Consider the following 19,153-nt stretch of genomic DNA (forward strand, 5'->3'; position numbering starts at 1 on the left):
TGTAATAATATTGGAACCAACCACTAAATGTTACCGGTGAAGGTGGGGCGAGACCCCCCGAGGTGGGAGAGTGATGATGAAACCGACTGATGGTGGGTGTTGGTGCCGAGTCTCCTCCCACGTCCGCTCTCCCTGGTCACGTGGCAGCAACAAAGATGGCGGCCACGTGGCGCCGCTTCGCCCCGGCCGCCCCGCTGAGTCTCGGCCTTCGGGCGCTGGTGAAGGAGAGCCGGGGCCCGGAGCCGGGGGCGGCCGCTTGGCAGCTGTGCGGTGCCGTGTGCCTGCAGCGGGCGGCGGTGGTGTCGCGGGAGAAGCACCAAATGGAGAGCGCGTTCGCGCGGCTGCTGGAGCGGGTAGGCGCGGGCACGCGCGGCGGGGGGGCCGGTCCGGGCACGCGCGGCGGGTGGGCCGGCGAGGGGCGCGGGCACGCCTCTTTTTGGGGGAGGGAGTGGGGAAATGCTGGGGCGACCCCTTTTTTGGAGGGGGAAATGCTGGGGCGACCCCTTTTTTGCGGGGGAGAATGCTGGGTTGACCTCTTTTTTGGGGGGGAGAATGCTGGGTCGACCCCTTTTTTGGGGGGGATGCTGGGTCGACCCCTTTTTTGGGGGGGGATGCTGGTTCGACCCCTTTTTTGGGGGGGATGCTGGGTCGACCCCTTTTTTGGGGGGGGATGCTGGTTCGACCCCTTTTTTGGGGGTGATGCTGGGTCGACCCCTTTTTTGGTGGGGATGCTGGTTCGACCCCTTTTTTGGGGGGGAGAATGCTGGGTCGACCCCTTTTTTTGGGGGGGGGAATGCTGGGTCGACCCCTTTTTTGGGGGGGAGAATGCTGGGTTGACCTCTTGTTTGGGGGGGAGAATGCTGGGTCGACCCCTTTTTTGGGGGGGATGCTGGTTCGACCCCTTTTTTGGGGGAGAATGCTGGGTCGACCCCTTTTTTTGGGGGGGGGAATGCTGGGTCGACCCCTTTTTTGGGGGGGAGAATGCTGGGTTGACCTCTTTTTTGGGGGGGAGAATGCTGGGTCGACCCCTTTTTTGGGGGGGATGCTGGTTCGACCCCTTTTTTGGGGGTGATGCTGGGTCGACCCCTTTTTTGGTGGGGGGAATGCTGGGTCGACCCCTTTTTTTGGGGGGGAGAATGCTGGGTCGACCCCTTTTTTGGGGGGGGAATGCTGGGTCGACCCCTTTTTTGGGGGGATGCTGGGTCGACCCCTTTTTTGGGGGGGGATGCTGGTTCGACCCCTTTTTTGGGGGTGATGCTGGGTCGACCCCTTTTTTGGTGGGGGGAATGCTGGGTCGACCCCTTTTTTGGGGGGGAGAATGCTGGGTCGACCCCTTTTTTGGGGGGGGAATGCTGGATCGACCCTATTTTTGGGGCGGAATGCTGGGTCGACCCCTTTTTTGGGGGTGGGGGGATGCTGGGTCGAGGTGGGGGCCCCTCGATGAGGACTGGGTGCTGCTCCCCTGACTCCCTCCAAGTCCACGTTCGTCCCCTTTGTTTTTCTGGCGTTGAATGCGAGGTGGTCCCTGTGACACCACTCAATGGGCTGATCTGTCTCCCTCCCTCCTGGGTGACGGGGGGGGGGGCTGGTGAGAGACCAGCTCAGTAGAGGAAAGGGTCAAAAACTTCAAATTCTCGGGGGTCTGTCTCGGAGCCTCCACCTCGATGCAATCACGAAGGAGGCTCGCTTTCTTGTTCGGAGCCTTGGCATATCACCAAAGGTTCTAAACCTTCTGTGGGTGTATTATGGGAGAGCATTCCGGCCGGCGGCATCACTGGCGCGGAAGGGCCGAGGCTCGGCCCAGGAAAAAAAAGACTCCCGAGGGTTGTTAACTCAGCTTGCGACATCACGGGCGCCAGCATCTATCTTCAAAGGCTCCCACCACCCAGGCCATGTCCTCTACACTCTGCTGCCATCAAGAAAAAAATTTTTAAAAATTGAAATTTTAAATCTTAATTTTTAAAAATTTAGACATACAACATAGTAACAGGCCATTTTGGCCCATGAGTCTGTGCCGCCCAATTTACACCCCTTTATCCTACAACTTTGGTACTTTTAAAACTCACACAGAGAAGGCGAGATCATACAAACTCTTTACAGACAGCTGTTGCACTAACCATTAGGTACAGGATCCTGGATGAAGATTCAGCGGCACCAGGACAGCTTCTCCTCCCCCACCCCCCCAACCAACCATCAGATTCCTGAATGAACAATGAACCACTGACACTACCTCACTTTATCTTTTTCTTGCACTATTTTATATATTTTTAAATGTGGTTTATAGAAATGTTTGCACTGTGACTTTACTGCAAAACAACAAATTTCGTGACACGTTCATGACAATAAAATTTGTATTCGGATTCTCTACGCTTCTGTGCTGTGAAAAACAAGTTTGAAGGTTCAAGAAGTGTGAGTCTGAACACAGTTCAATAACAAACAAGAATCTTTATTTACAGTGGCGGAGGTTGCAACATATCAAATAGTCACTACACACAATTCATGCGCATCCAATGCTGTTAATCACTGAAAATCGCACCTCCCGATAAATCACTAATAATCACAACTGGTGATTGTGAACCGAGGGTTAAAAAAACAGTGTGAATCAGCAATAGGCACAACAGTTCTCTTGGGTATGTACCGACGCACACCTCACAATTGAATCTCCACCATCACTCACAGCTCACAACCTGGAGTCGAGCTGGGGTTTGTTCTCAGGGTGTAAAGAGAGCACTGCTCCACGTGGTGGACTTTATACTGTCGCTGGCTGGAGGGGTGGCTAATCTAGATTGACATAGAGAAATTACTTTCAACCCTCCAGGAGCATTCCTTTGTTTAGAGCAGTTTCCTGTCTGACCTGTTGGATAATCCTCCAGATAACTGCTTCCTCATTGCTGTCTGTGACTCTACCAACAACCATCGGTTGGCATTTGAATTGTGCTGAGCCACACAGTCATGGATGGAGAGGGAGTAGAGCAGTGGACTAAGCACACATCCTTGAGGTGTGCCTGTGTTGATAATCAGTGAGGAGGAGATGTTGTTTCCAATCCATACTGACTGTGGTCTTCTGATGTGGAAGTCAAGGATCTAGTTCCAGAGAGGCCTTTGAGGATAGAGGCTGCTTGCAGATGCTGGCGCCCGTGATGTCGCAAGCTGAGTTAACAACCCTCGGGAGTCTTTTTTTTTCCTGTACCGAGCCTCGGCCCTTCCGCGCCAGTGATGTCACTGGCCGGAATGCTCTCCCACAATACACCTGTAGAAGCCATGGCCTGGGTGGTGGGGGCCTTTGAGGATAGAGGCTGGATCACAGTCTGGTAGGGGAACACCAATACTCTTGAGTGTAAAGCCCTCCAAAAGGTAGTGGACATAGCCCAGGGTATCACAGGTAAAACCTTCCTCACTATTGAGTACATCTACCAGGAATGCTGTCATTGGAGAACAGCAGCAATCATCAAGGATCCACATCACCCACCACACGCTCTGTTCTCACTGCTGTCATCAGGAAAGAGGTATCAGTGCCACTAGACTTGCACCACCAGGTTCAGGACCAGCTGCTACCCCTCCACCATCAGACTCTTCAACAACAAACTCAATCAGAAAGTCATTTAAGGACTCTCACTTTATTGACTTTCTTTTGTTCTCTTTGTATTGCACAGTCAGCTTGTTTACATTTATTATCTGTTTAACAGTTCTCTTATTTGTTTACATGTATACAGTTTTTTTTCTTGCTACCAATTAGTGGTAATTCTGCCGCGCCCATAGGAAAACGAATCTCAGGGTTGTATGTGATTGTATGTATGTACTTTGACAATAAATCTGAAAAAAAATTTGATGATCTAAAACTGCATATCTTGTCAAAATAACATGTTTATAGATCCTTCCTTTGCACAAATAAATACATTTCCTGCACATCAAATTGTCAATCACCTTTTAGAGTTTCAAGGTCAAGAGATGCATAATCTCTTATTTTTCATTCAACACATTACTGTAAAATGTGATTTATTTTTTGATCAGATGGTTTCTTAATGATACTGGTTGTGGGATATATTGAGTTTGATATTTAATGCAGATGTTGCTGCAGGATATGCTATTGTGAAATAAAAGTTGTGACTTTCTTCATGGCAATATATAAATAATATAAGATTGTTAGAAATAATAAGTTACAAAAGTATTTGTTTTCATAGAGTTTGAATTCCCAGTGGAAGAATTTCTGAAAAATATTTATGATCCTGAGTGCCTTTGGTGTGTAACAAACTAATCAAAGAATCACCAACTGAAGAGAAAAATTGTCTTGTATACTGATTGGTCGCGTCTTGAAGTGCAAATATTTAAAAAGAAAATATACCTAATATGCTAACAAATCGCTCTGTATCAGATTCATCCTCTGTGTTGAGTTATTTGACCTCATGTTGAGTATATACTGTTTCTGAATGCTGTTGGTAACAACCACATCTTGGATCAAAAAGGTGTTACAAAGAAATTAATTAACCCTGCATGTGAACTTGTGATTTCTGAAATGTGTATGAAAATATCAAATTTTGCTGATGTAGGTTGCAATCACATAGCTTGCTAATAATGTGTGGGTGCACAGTGGTTCAATGAGAACACAGTTTGTACATATGACATTATAATTTTTTATTTTTCACACTGTGAACCATATCAACCAAAATATGTACAAACGTTTCTCATTAATATACACAGTGGCATTTTCTCCCTTTTTTCCTCTTTTCCCTCCCTCCCCTCTTCCTACCCCCCTCCAAACCCCATAAATATTCAACACGTACAATACAATAAAACCATAAAACAATATATTCACACAAAGGAAAATAAACAAGAAAAATGTGTCATCTACTTTTACACACTGAATCAAGTCGTTTTGTCTTATTTTAGGGGATGGAGGTCCGAGTAAAGCTCTCTCTGTTATGTTCCATGTATGGTTCCCAAATTTATTCAAAAAATGTGACTTTATTTTTTAAATTAAATTATTTTTTCCAATGGAATACATTTATTCATTTCCATGTACCATTGCTATATTCTCAGGCTCTCTTCCATTTTCCAAGTTGACATTATACATTTTTTTGCTACTGCTAAGGCTATCATAATAAATCTTTTTTGCACTTCATCCAGTTTGAGGCCTAATTCTTTACTTCTTATGTTACTTAAAAGAAAGATCTCTGGTTTTTTTGGTATGTTATTTTTTGTGATTTCATTTAATATCTGATTTGGATCTTCCCAATACGTATTCACTTTCGTACATGCCCAAATTGTATGTACTGTTGTATCCTTGGGAACACATTCATTTTAATGCAGTTTACCCTCCCTATCAACATTAGCGGTAATTCTTTCCAATGTTCTAAGTCTTCCTGCAATATCTTTATTAGTGGCTGATAATTTAGTTTGTACAAGTGGCTTAAGTTATTATCTAACCTGATCCCTAGGTATCGGATTGCTTGTACTTGCCATTTAAATGATGATTCTTTTATAAATTCTGTATAATTCGCGCTACTCATTGGCATCACTTCACTTTTCTTTGCGTTGATCTTGTACCTTGATATTTCTCCATATTCCTTCAATTTCTTATGTTATTCTTTTATTGATATCTCTGGTTCTGTCAGGTATACTATGATGTCATCTGCAAATAAGCTGATTTTATTCTTCTTCTCCTTTTATTTTATTTTCTATTCTTATCAGTTCTGCCAAAGGTTCTATTGCTAAGGCAAACAATGAGGGGGATAATGGACATCCCTGTCTAGTTGACCTACTTAATTTAAATTGGTTCGATACATATCCATTTACTGCTACCTTTGCCAACGGTCCATTATACAATGCTTTAATCCAATTAATATATTTTTCTGGTAGATTGAACTTCTGTAATACTTTAAATAAGTAGTTCCACTCTACTCTGTCAAAGGCTTTTTCTGCATCTAAAGCAACAGCCACTGTTGGTTTCTTATTTCCTTGAACTGCTTGAATTAGATTAATAATTTTACAGACATTATCCGCTGTTCATCTTTTCTTAATAAATCCAGTTTGATCTTGTTTACTATTTTTGGTACACAATCGGCCAATCTGTATGCTAATAATTTTGCTATTATCATATAATCTGAGTTAAGTAGAGATATTGGTCTGTATGATGCTGGTGTTAATGGATCCTTCCCCGTCTTTGGTATTATTGTAATTATTGCTGTCTTATATGAATATGGCAAGTTTTGTGTTTCTTCTATCTGATTCATTACTTCCAGGAGAGGAGGAATTAATAACTCTTTAAATGTTTTATAGAATTCTATTGGGAATCCATCCTCTCCAGGCGTTTTATTGTTCGGCAGCTTTTTTAATATATCCTGTACTTCCTCTATTTCAAATGGTTTTATCAGTTTGGTTTGTTCCAGTTCTTGCAATTTTGGCAGTTCAATTTTAGCTAAAAACTCTTCTATTTTGTCATCTTTCCCCTCGTTCTTAGTTTGAGACAATTGTTCATAAAATTCCTTAAAGTTTTCATTAAATTCCTGCTTGTCCTGTTTTAAGTTGCCAGGCTAATATTTTGTGTTTTTTCTCCCAGTTCGTAATACTTTTGGTTTATTTTCATTATGTTGTTCTCCACCTTGTACGTTTGTAATGTTTCATATTTAATTTTTTTGTCTGTCAATTCTCTCTTTTTCGTAATATCATCCTTTTTTACTAGTTCCTTTTCTGTACTTAATATCTCCCTTTCCAATTGCTCTATTTCCCGATTGTAGTCCTTTTTCATCTTAGTGACATAACTTATTATCTGAAGGCTTTCATTGCGTCCCATAATATAAATTTGTCTTTCACTGATTCCGTGTAATAAACTCTCTAAATTCCTGGCTTTTAAGTAGCATGGAGTTTAACCTCCATCTGTATGTTCTTGGTGGGATGTCCTCCAGTTCTATTGCTAATAACAGGGGTGAATGATCAGATAGTAGTCTAGCTTTATACTCAGTTTTCCTAACTCTCCCTTGAATGTGGGCCGACAACAAAAACGTATCAATCCTTGAGTATGTTTTATGCCTACTTGAATAATATGAAAATTCCTTCTCTCTTGAGTGCTGCCTCCTCCATACATCCACAAGTTTCATTTCCTGCATCGATTTAACCATAAATTTGGCTATTTTATTCTTTTTGCTTGTCTTTTGTCCAGTTTTATCCAACATTGGATCCAAATTAAGGTTAAAATCCCCTCCTATCAATATATTTCCTTGTGTATCTACAATCATCAAAACATATCCTGCATTAACTTTTGATCCTCCTCATAAGGTACATATATATTGGGCAAATTCCAAAATTCTGAGTATATCTGACACTTTATCATTACATACCTCCCTGCTGGATCTATTATTTCCTCTATTTTGATTGGTACATTTTTGTTAACTAATATGGCTACACCTCTGGCTTTTGAATTATATGATGCTGCCGTTACCTGTCCTACGCAGTCTCTCTTTAATTTGTTATGTTCCACCTCAGTTAGATGCGTTTCCTGCACAAATGCAATATCTATTTTTTCTTTCTTCAGTAAATTTAGAAGCCTCTTCCTTTAAATTTGGTTATGTATTCCATTAATGTTTATAATCACATAGTTCAACGTGGCCATCTTGTATCTTGCTTACACCTCTTTTCCGCTTCCTCGCCACCTCCATCCCCCTTTTTCCCATTATCTCTTAGTTTTCCCTTTTTAAACTCAATGTATGACAACACATTTAAAACATAAAATACTCCAACAATTCCCACACCCAATAATACCTTAAATCCAAATGCTCCCTTCCTCTCTAAGCTGCCCCTTATCCCTTGCCGGGCAACCACAACTCCCCTTTCCATTTGGATTGCGATCTTTCTCGGAAACGTCAACTGATTTTACAGTGACGGTTATTCCCTCTCCCCCCAGAAAACACTTTTTTAAAACACATATAACAAAGCTCTCTTTTTTTCCTCCTTCCTTCCTTCCCTTCTCTATATATACATTGTTTTTACTTCTTTATATATACTTTATCACTGATTTTCTTTCTTGTTACATCTCTTCATCTCTCCTGTCCTGCAAACATTCTGCGAAATCTTGTGCTTCTTCCGGATCCGAGAACAGTCTGTTTTGCTCCCCGGGTATAAATATTTTAAGCACAGCTGGATGTCTTAACATGAATTTATAACCTTTTTTCCCTAAAATCGTTTTTGCTGTATTAAACTCCTTCCTCTTCTTTAAGAGTTCAAAACTTATGTCTGGGTAAAAAAATATTTTTTGACCCTTGTATTCCAATGGCTTATTATCTTCTCTAACTTTATTCCTTGCCCGCTCCAGTATATTTTCTCTTGTCGTATATCTCAAAAATTTTACTAAGATGGATCTTGGTTTTTGATATGTCTGCGGTTTCGGAGCTAATGCTCGGTGTGCCCTTTCTATTTCCATTTCTTCCTGCATTTCTGTCATTCTCAGGACCTTCGGGATCCATCCTTTTATAAATTCCTTCATGTCTGTGCCTTCTTCACCCTCCTTGAGGTCCACTATTTTTAAGTAGTTTTTCTTACTATAATTTACATATCAATTTTCGGAGATAACCACTCTTGTGTCTCTTTAATTTTTGTCACTTACTTCCATTTCTACAACCATTTCCCACTCTTCCATATTCTCTACTCTTTTCCCTATTTCTGTCATGACCAGTTCTAAACTTTGCATTTTATCTTCTGCTCTTTTCTTTTAGTCGCACTAAATTCTAATGGTAACCATTCTTTTAGTGATCTCATTTGTTCTTCAAAAAAGGCTTTATCTATATTCTGTCTATCTGTTTTACCTTCTATTTCTCTGTGAAGATCTTGGTCTTCTTCTTCTTCCTCTTCTGTGTCTGTACCTGTATTTGTGTCCTCTTCTTTATGTCTGTGTATCTTCTGTTTTCCTGATGAACTGCTTGTATCTCTGTCGGGCCTACCCTTGTGGTTGGTCCTCCCCTCCTGGGCTGCCCGTCGGTCGGGCCTCCTGCCATTGATCCTCTTGTCGGTCACCCCGCTGTCTTTCTCCCTCGTCTGTTTCCTTGCTCCCTCCCCTGCCGCCAACCTCATCCTCCAGCCGAGCGCCCTGGTGTCGGGCGTCCCTCAGCTGGTCATGCTGTGGCTGTCAGTGTTTTCTTTTTCCTTTGATTGCGCATGCGCAGTTGCGCACTTTTGTTTGGCTCTGAGAGCCATTTTTGAAGTCCATCGGTCGGGAGGTCGCGACTCCGCAGGGCAGTCACCAACCTCAGGGATCGGGCACTCCTCACCACCACAGCTCCCTGTTACTTCGTACAGGTAAGGCCTTCTTCTTTCTTCTCTGGCGACTTCTTATTTTTTGGTTGTTTTTACTTTCTCCTTGAGTGCCATCTTCTTTCTCTTTGTAACTTTATCTTCTATTTCTTATATTTTATATTTGTTGAGCTTTGTCTTTTCCTAACTTTTTTCCTTTTTTTTTCTGGAGAGGGCTGGTTTTACCTGACCAGCCACTACTCCATCACGCGACTCCTCCCAGTAGATACATGTGACATGACCCATAATGGTTTCTTCATCAAAGAGTAAATGAATTTGTATGATATTAGTTTACAATTGCTGTCGCTGGATATGTCTAGATACTAGATTTTAAATCTCAACATTGAAGCTGTGTGAATCCTGCACTGATCTTTTAAATGAGGCAATTGTTAGCTGTCACTAAAGCAACCGTTTATGAAAAGGAATGTTGCATACAAATGCACGGTGCATCAAATTTTTATGATGCGTGTTGTGAAACATGAGATCTGGAGGCTGTTTAAAACGACTCTTCGAGGCTGAATCTTGAGGGAGTTGATAGGGAATGTCTGAATGGGGTGACTGATGGATGATGTGAATCTGGTGGAAGAAGGACATATTTCTGATTTACCGCATACTCTGAAACTATGGCACATTTGATTCCTTTATGGCTTCCCAAAATCCACATGGTCTCTTACATTTTACAGATGGAACTGGAGAAGAGCCTCTATTCTGATCATGAGCTTCGAGTCTTTGAAGATGAAGAAAGAATTCGTCGGAGGCAGGCAAATGATTATGATTCAGACGAAGATGATGATGTTGGCCAAGACATTGTAACGAGCCAAGATCTGGAAGATATGTGGGAACAGAAGTCCAGACAGTTCAAAGCTGCTGATAGAGTACAAGGTCTATGCCTTTTTCTTTTGTATCGATAGTGTTATATTTTGTGATGTTCATTTGCTGTGTGCTTCTTGCCAGAGATACTTTCCAGAGCTTCTCATAAAATAGGAGCAAAAATAGACATTTTTGACCCAATGTGTCTGCTCCACTATTTAATAAGATCATGGCTAATAATTTTTCTTGGGTAAAATCTTGACTTCCTTAATGAAGGGGCTTCTTAGATTATGAATTACCTGACTTGCATAAATCTGAACATGCAAGTTCTCCCATATATTTTTTAAAGCATTTTTCAAGCTATTAACAAATGAAGTATGTGAAATGGAACATGTGAAATTGTGAATTGTGGTGGAATAGAAACTATGTTTAAGGAGAATGAAGGGATTTCGGGAGGAGCACTGGAGATGAAAGTGTTGTCATTAGAACAGATGTGACAGAGAAATAAGGAGAATGAACTGGATCCCTTTCAGAGAGCAGGAAGGGAGAATCTGTCATACTGTTCACTGGAAGTTAACACTGGACTTTTTCCAAAAGGTTGGCTTCCTAAAAATAAATTCAAGAAAAACACAAAGATAATTTCAGATTTGCTGCATCATGTAGGAGGTTGGAGAAACATTAAATTGACTTTTATTGAATTCAGTATGTTTAATCGCTTCATGATGCGGACACATTGTGTTAGATCAGCTGACCTAAAAATGTTTTGCCGCTGATTTTCATTTGTACTCAGCATCTGTCCAATAATAGTCGGCCAGCATTGATGGATTCCAGTTGCCCTGATACCGCTTTTCCATGGTCGCAATGTCCTGGTGAAACCTTTCACCATGTTCGTCACTGACTGCACCAAGGTCAGCAGGGAAGAGGCCGAGTGCAAATGCAGAAAAAGAACTTTCAATGACATGTAGCAATACATGGTTTTGTGTCCTTGAAGTAGAGTTAACGTATGACAGAAAAAAGGTCTTACCTAAAAGAAGGTACGTGAGAGGAAAATTTTAAGGTGATTTTTGTGATCAGCAAGCCAGAATCCAAAAAATACACCCAAAGATGTTCAGGAAGCAAAATATTCATTGTCCTGTGTAATGATATGAATGATTTGTTTGTGGGAATTTATTGCAAATAATTCTTTGGGAAATATTGGGTTAATGTTGCTAAATAATTTCTTGCACATGCAGCTAATTTTCAAATCCATGTTTCCATGTGTATGTTAAGATGACATCAACAAAGATAGATCGACGTTGAACAGAAAATTGGATGAAAAACTGCTATTGTTAACAAAAGTAAAAGTGGCAGATGAAGAGATTTGGTTGCTGCCACAAAGCAATTGGAAGCCAGGGGAAACCATGAGGCAAACTGCAGAACGCACCTTGTCTACTCTATCAGGTAACTGCTAATTTTTTGGTAGCTGTTGATCTGTTATAATTATGACATGATAAAACATAATAAAAGGTCCATTTTATCTATTATATCTGTCCTACCTATTTCTCACTTGACCAGTAATTTTTCTCTTCAGAGATTTATGAACATTTTTATTGAATTTGGTTTCACCATCCTTCCAGACAATACATTTCATATCACCAATTTGTGGTGGGAAACTTCTCATATCTCCTTTGGTTTGCTGGTTTGTTTCCTCTTTCTCTCAAAAATGGTTCATGCTAATTTCCGGAATTTCATTTATTGATTCATTCTTCCTGTAATCCTTTCTTCTCACCATTACTTTTAATAGGAAATGAATTGCAAGCTGCTTTTCTGGGCAATGCTCCATCCGGTTTCTACAAATACAAATATCCCAAGGCTATACGAACTTCCAGTAATGTTGGAGCCAAAATATTTTTCTTTAAAGCCTTGCTGATTAGTGGAGATATTAAGACAAGAAAGAAAGAAGACCATGTGTGGGTAACCAAGAGTGAACTGAAGGACTATCTCAAACCAAAATACTTGAAGCAAGTTAATCGTTTCATCTTTGACAGCTCAACAACTCGTGTGTAATAAATATGATGTTAAAATAGCATAATTGTGAACATTAAATTTAAATCAAAACTGTGTCACTGTTTTATGAATGACCTAAATAGTCATGGTCTTTTTCCCAGGATGAGAGAATCTAAAACTAGAGGAAATAGATTTAAGAAAATGTTAAAAGCTATCTAAGGAACAATTTTTCACCAAGTGTTTGGTGTATGGAATGAGCTGCCAGAAGAATTAGCAGAGGTAGGAACAAGTGAAAAATTTAAATAGGTTCTGGGTAGTAAAAGATATGGGCCAAACAGGCACATGGAACTTGCTTGTTTGGCATGGAATGTTGGTCAGCAGGGCTGTAAAACTCTGACTCTTGAATCTTTAATGTTCAAAACTCTGCCTGTGAATGTTCCAGTCAATATTATTAATTATATATAACGGGTTTTACTTTAATTTAATAAACCGGCAGCCTCTAAACAACCGGCAAAAAAATCTTGGAAAATAAATAGGTAAAAAAATACAAAAGTGTTACATTGATGCCCTCTAGTGGTCAGTTCACCAATCATGCAACATGCAATCTCAAGAAACCAGAAAATTCACTCATCCAGCATCTATCAATCCCCCATAGACACTGCATACCAGGGGTTTTACTGTAATTTTTTTTTTAATACCACCATCAAGCAAAACTGATGCCCTCTCCAAGCCATTTCAGAGTCAATCACATTACTACTTCTGGAGTTATGCAAAGACCTGACAAAGGTAGCAAAGTAGCATTAATGAACTAGGTGGATATTTAGTTGCAAATATGCCAGTAGTTATTATTTTGAATGATTCATAGTAAGTAATGGTACCACATTTCAGCCCTGGGGTCTTTGTCAGGAACCTGTGGATGCTGCATGACCTGCTGAGTTTCTTCAGCTCATTTGTGTATTGTACTTGAGCCTACTGGAGTTGCACTACAGAGAAGAGGTTGAAAATCTTGTGAAATGGTACAAGAGTGACAACCTGAGTCTCAATGTGGACAAGTCAAAGGAGATGATGGTGAACTTCAGGAAGACCAGGAACAATCACCCTCCACTGCACATCAACCACTCTGTATTGGAGAGATGGAGAGCACAAAGTTCTTTGGAGATCACTTAATCAGTGACCTATCATGAATATTTAACATCTCCTCATTTGTCAGGAAGGGGCAACAGCAACTGCACTTTCGGAGAAGAGTGAAGCGGGCAAGGCTACCGGCCACCATCATTCAGCCTTCTACAGGAGCTCTATCTAGAGCATCCTGGCTGGTTGCATCACCACGTGATATGGTTGTTGCAGGGAGATAGATTGGAGGTCAATCCATAAGACCATAAGAGTGGCAGAGAGGATCACTGAAGTCTCCCTTACCCCCTCCCCACCATTGGCAGGATCTGCTGGGATCATTGTCTGAAGCTCATTGAGGACCCATTCCACCTGGCACACAGCATCTTTCAGATGCTCCCATAGAGAAAGAGATGCAGGAGGATCAGAGCCCACACTACCAGGCTGAGAAACAGTTTCTTCCCATGAGGAACTGCTCACACTGACCACCCGAGACTTTCATATTCATGCATCAAAATCTATTTATTTATTTATATATATGAATTCTTGTCCTGCATGTATATTGTTTGTCTGTCTGTATGTGTGTTATGTCTGGTTGTGTGTCTGCGTGTTTTTCACTGAGGACCAGAGAATGTTGTTTCATTGGGTTGTACTTGTGTAATCAGATGATAATAAACTTGACTCTCTTGTTTAACTCCATTAACATTTTACAAATTGATTGAATTTAATTTCCACAAATGCCTCAGTAAGATTTTAAATGCATTTTTCCAGATCACTAATCCAAATTTCCCATTTATTAATTTTAGTGATTAAATTAAAAGCATTGGGAGTCTGTCTCTCAGTGTGTAGCATTGAGTAGCATAGTGATTGAAGGAAAAAATCTAACAAGAGTACCTATGGATAGATGTTAAAATTCTCAAAGATACACTACACTTAAAATCACCAATGCCTGAAGAGGGCGCACAAAATCAGTGAACCGGTGCGGACTTGAAAGGCCAACGTGGCCTGTTTCCGCTCCGTAAATGGTTATATGGTTATATATGGTTATATGGTTAAGTTTTATTTCTTGGGAGAGGCTGCATAAAGCCCAACTATTGGCAGCCAGTTCAGAATCAAAATTTACTGTCATGAACATGTCACAAAGCTGTACAAGTATAGTGGGTGGCAAGGTTAGTGAATTGCTGTTACAGGACCAGCGACCGGGATCAGGGTTCTAATCCTGGCCTGTCTGTACATTCTCCCTGTGTCCGTGTAAGTTTCCTCCAGGTGCTCTGGTTTACTCCCACCATTCAAAATATACCGGGGTTGTAGGTTAATTGGATGTAATTAGGTGGCATGGGTTCGAACGTCAAAAGGACCTGTTACCGTGCTGTATGTCTAAATTTAAAAGTAATTTTAATTTGTAAGTTGCATTTGTACAGAACAAAGACTATTTGTAGACTTAGAACAAGTTAAAGGGGAAGGATTCTGAAGCAGACTGTGTGGAAAGTGTGAAGAGATAATACATTCAGTTGAGTGATAGGATTGAGGCTGGGAATGTGGGCATAATTAAACCAAATGCCCATTTGCTGTTCTGGTATACTCTTCCACACATATGTCACATATGCAAGATGTCTACTGAAACTTTTTATCCACATCAGTGCTGGTGTGGCATTAATGTTTCCTGATTGCGCTGGAGCACAATATATTATGTTATAAATAGCAGAGCCTTACTTAATGAAAAGCACTTAAGCTTCCAAGTTCAGGGTAATGCTGATCTCAGCACTCTGTGGGCTGGTTCTGGCATCTTCCTGCATTGAACTGAGTGACATTCACAACCCTTTCTGAGGGAGTGTGTGTTTTACATCTATTCAAAGAAGCAGATAGCCTGATAAATGTACTTAGGTACTGAAGAACTCCTGTTCTTCAGGACCTAAGCACTTTTCAACTGCATTCTTTCTTGGTGCTTTTTGCTAAAGCATTTAATTGTTTAGCTGTCTCACATCCCACAGCTCAGTGATGACCTACACAGGTAAAAAGAACTCAGATTAAGCTGTCACACAGAATCCAAAGGCCAAACTCGGGCACTGATTATGTGGGTGGATAAAAGAAGCAAACAGTTTTTCTGACAAAATGTAGCTTGTTCAGTCAGGCAAATGTAGAACATTATTTCAGAGAAAGATAAAGAAGTGACAGAAATCGAAATGAGTGGAAAGTAAATGGAAAACAGTGGGTACAATTTCTTCACTCAAGGCTTGCAGTAGAATGGAAAAGACATGCCATTCAAAGGTATAGTCATGAGAGAGTTAATGTAGCAGAACAATGAGTCTAAATAGGCTGTCCTTGCACTCATTTAGGCATCAAGATTTATCATTCTGTCCAGCTGAATACAGGATGGAGTGATTTGTGACTATCAAGCCCATTCTTTGATATCATCAGTTAAACAGTTGACTGCCTGTGTCCTAGGCACCCCTCTCTATCCTCCATTCAAACTAATATTCTTGCAAGAAATAAAAGCACCTATGGCCAAATCAGTAAATACTGAAGCAAACTCCAGGAAGCTGTGCTTATCCATAAAATATTATGTGATTTATTTAATTAATCATATCTTTTTAACATGTTCAGTGTGCTTCGAGAATATCATATTGAACATCCACCGAGAGTAATCCTACCCTGGTGCATTGCTCCCAAACATCACAGATTTCCTACATGACTTTGTCATTCATGCTGACATCACAGACATGGTGGAATTTAAAGCACACCTGTCTAAAAGCAACAAGCTTCCATTAAATGCAGTGATTAGGAGACAAATCTCCTTTCTCCACTGCATTGTATAATTGTTGAACAGTTTAAAGAGTAAAGGAGATCATTTGAAGTTGTGCATCTACCAAAAAGTCATTCCATCCAGCTCTTGAACTGTATTCTCTCTTTTTAGCTTTCTAAATGTGAAGCATAGATTGACTGTATATCATATATGAAGGAACAAGAGATTGATGCCCTATCATGGAATATAAGCATTTACTGAATCTCATTTTACAGGTTCCGTACAATTTACCCTGTAATGGTCTTCTATTCAGTCATAGCATACATACAATCTGGGCTCTGTTTCATTTGATCCTTTGAGGAACGATTCTGCAGAGGTTCCTCCTGCTTCAGAAAGAGTAGTGAAATCTAATCTCCAGAATCTCCTGTCTCCTCTAAGCCACCATCATTTATCATAATCTCCTGCCTTTGCCACCTCCCCCCACCCCCAACTCTTTTGTTTGGATGCTTGCTGCCATTTTCTCATACCTTGATGAAGGCCCGAAGCCCGAAACATTGGTCCTGTATCTTTACCGTCGCTACATAAGGGTCACTGTTTGACCTGCTGAGCTTCTCCAGCACTTTGTGTTTTTTTTACACTATCATTTATCATTGATCATTTAGTTAATCTGGACTAATCTTTCCATGATTTCATCAGTACAGGAACCACCATTAAAAACCAAGAATGAGAAAGGATCACTCTGCCCATCAGACCCATTCTATCCACAATTATTGTATAGTTTTCCATTGCTTATTTTGTAAAAAAATAAGCATGTGTTACCATTTCCTGTCCATAGCAGAGATATCCCTTATCAGTGATATCTTTCACGGTATGAGTTGACCCTGAGTCATCGCTCTCATCTGCTGTATAATGGGAAAAGGAGATTCCTGAATGGTTAATGAACCAAAGCCACTGACTTACTTTTTGTGCCCTACTCTTTTTAAATATATATTTTTGTTGTAAGATGGTTCATGGTGTGTGTATTTGCACTGAATTCCTGCTGCAAAACACTGAATTCCGTGGCTTGTTCATGACAATAAATTCTGATTCTGATCTCTTAATTTTTGTGAAAATTGTTCTTTTTGCTCAGACAATCTTTTGTCCTATATTCATTCTTCAAGTTCGGTGTAGCATTGTCTATCCTTCAGTTTGAGCAAGCGGAGGTGTAAACGTGCCTTATCCCTATTATATAAAAGTAAGTGTAGGTGTTTAAGAACTACATGATATGACTTTGCTACATTGTTCTACTGGCCATTACTGGTTTATTTGAGAATGACTGTCCTCAATAGAAGATGCTCTGTTATTAATTCTGTTGAGCACGAGCGATAGTACTTGCAGCTACAGACACTTCATTTTTGTTGAGAGATTTTAAATATCTAATTGTCTCTGCAGAGGAATGTTATTGTGTTTTGTGCTTTTGTTGAGCAAGTGTCTCATGTCTGCTATTCTAATGCAAGTGAAAGCCAGGAGACACAAAAGAGAGCAGATGCTGGAATCTGGAACAAGAAATATGTGTTGCTGGAGAAATTCAGTGGGTCAGGTAGTGCTTATGCAGGGAAATGGAGAGTTGAGATTTCAGGTCAAGACCCTTTATCAAGACTAAAAAGGGAAAGAGAAGACAGCCAATATAAAAGGGGGAAGGGTGATAATGGAGAAGGGGCGAAGGATGGTGGACAAGAAAGATTCAAGAGCTGGAGGAAGAAGGGGAAGGGTTGGAGTTGGGAGACATGTGACTGATAGGTGGCAGGCGGACAGAGGGCAAAGTGAACAAAAAAGGAGAGAAAGAGGATGTAGTTGGAGCCAGGATGGTGAGGTGGGGGGTGGAAAGAGATTGAAGAGGGTGAAGGTGGGGACAGTTGCAGACATGATTTGATCTCTCAGAGGCCACCTATTACAATTCCCCATTGTTGACATGTCTGTCCATGGTCTCATGCACTGCCGGACTGAGACCACCTGCAAATTAGAGTACATCACTTCAGCTTTCGTCTAGGCACCCTCCAACTAGATGACATTAGCCGACTTCTCCGGTTTCTGTTAAACTCCCTTTCCCACCCCCACCCCCCACCACCTTGTTTTCCCTGTCACCTTTCCCCAGATCTCTCTCTTCCCTTTTCCTTCTGTCTCCTTTCACAGAGCCAAAATCAATTCTCACCTTTCCTCTTATTGTATCCAATTAACACCTTTTGTTGGCCCGGAATACTCCCCCTGCCAGTCTTTATTCTGACACGTTCCTGTTCTTTGCTTATTCCATGAAGAAGGGCTCAGGCCCAAAACGTTGGTAATATATCTTTACCTCCTATGGATGCTGCGAGACCGGCTGAGTTCCTCCAGCATTTTTGTGTGTTTTAAAGTTTTGTTGGGCCAAGTAAAATATTTATTTGAAGTAAAATTCTTGGATTTATTGCAAACAGTGGATGGTGGAGATAGTATGCTAATGTGCATGGTAAGTATGGTATTTAGGCGAGCCAATTACTATATGTAGGTGGGGCATGTTTACTGCAGGCACACAGCAATAGGACACACTTCAACCACAAATTGTGTCCAGTGAAGAGCAGAGGAGGGCAACATTGAGTGGGGCACAATTAGGTAACTCGGCTCACAGGAAAACAAACAGCAGCCACAGATGGACCACTTCATACTAGTGTAACATTAAACTGATCCAGCCCATTGTTGTTGTGGCACACAATCTGTCAAACAGTAGTTTAATCCCATCACCTGGGAGACTGAATATTTGTCAGCTCTGACTAACTTTGAATCCAATGATCACAAAATGTTCAGCCTTGCATGCTTTTTCCAAAAGATAGATAAGATTATGGTCGGCGCCAAAATGCACAGTCATTTGAAGAGCATGGAGATCTTGGGTTATGATGTCCCTAGTTTTTAAATGAACTTGATTTTTTTGACTTGTCCTTCTCTGCCTCCCATTCACAGAAATATAGCTACTGACTGTCATATAATTTTCTTGCCATTCTTCTAAACTATTTGAGTGCTAACAGGAAGGTTGATGCTGGTTGGCACTGAACAGAAGTTAAAGGTGTTCTGCCTTCATAGATCACTGGTTCTCAACCTTTTTCGACCTAAGGCCCACCTGGCTTGCGACCCAACATGTCATGGCCCAGTAGTGGCAATGACTGAATATTATTTTCAAGTCAAAAGCAGTTTACCTCATTTAAACACCTCTTTACT

General features: G+C 40.9%; 1 protein-coding gene across 1 annotated transcript; it reads left to right on the plus strand.

Moving 5' to 3' along the window:
• The first annotated feature begins 74 nt into the window (after positions 1-74).
• On the plus strand, positions 75-12,189 carry mrpl46 (mitochondrial ribosomal protein L46). The gene is made up of 4 exons (XM_069911922.1): positions 75-353; positions 9,963-10,161; positions 11,359-11,529; positions 11,873-12,189. The coding sequence occupies exons 1-4, from the start codon at positions 90-92 to the stop codon at positions 12,133-12,135; spliced, it is 897 nt and encodes a 298-aa protein (XP_069768023.1). The 5' UTR covers positions 75-89; the 3' UTR covers positions 12,136-12,189.
• The last annotated feature ends 6,964 nt before the right edge of the window (positions 12,190-19,153 follow it).

This window comes from Narcine bancroftii, chromosome 14, assembly GCF_036971445.1.
Source record: "Narcine bancroftii isolate sNarBan1 chromosome 14, sNarBan1.hap1, whole genome shotgun sequence".
Classification (NCBI taxonomy): domain Eukaryota; kingdom Metazoa; phylum Chordata; class Chondrichthyes; order Torpediniformes; family Narcinidae; genus Narcine; species Narcine bancroftii.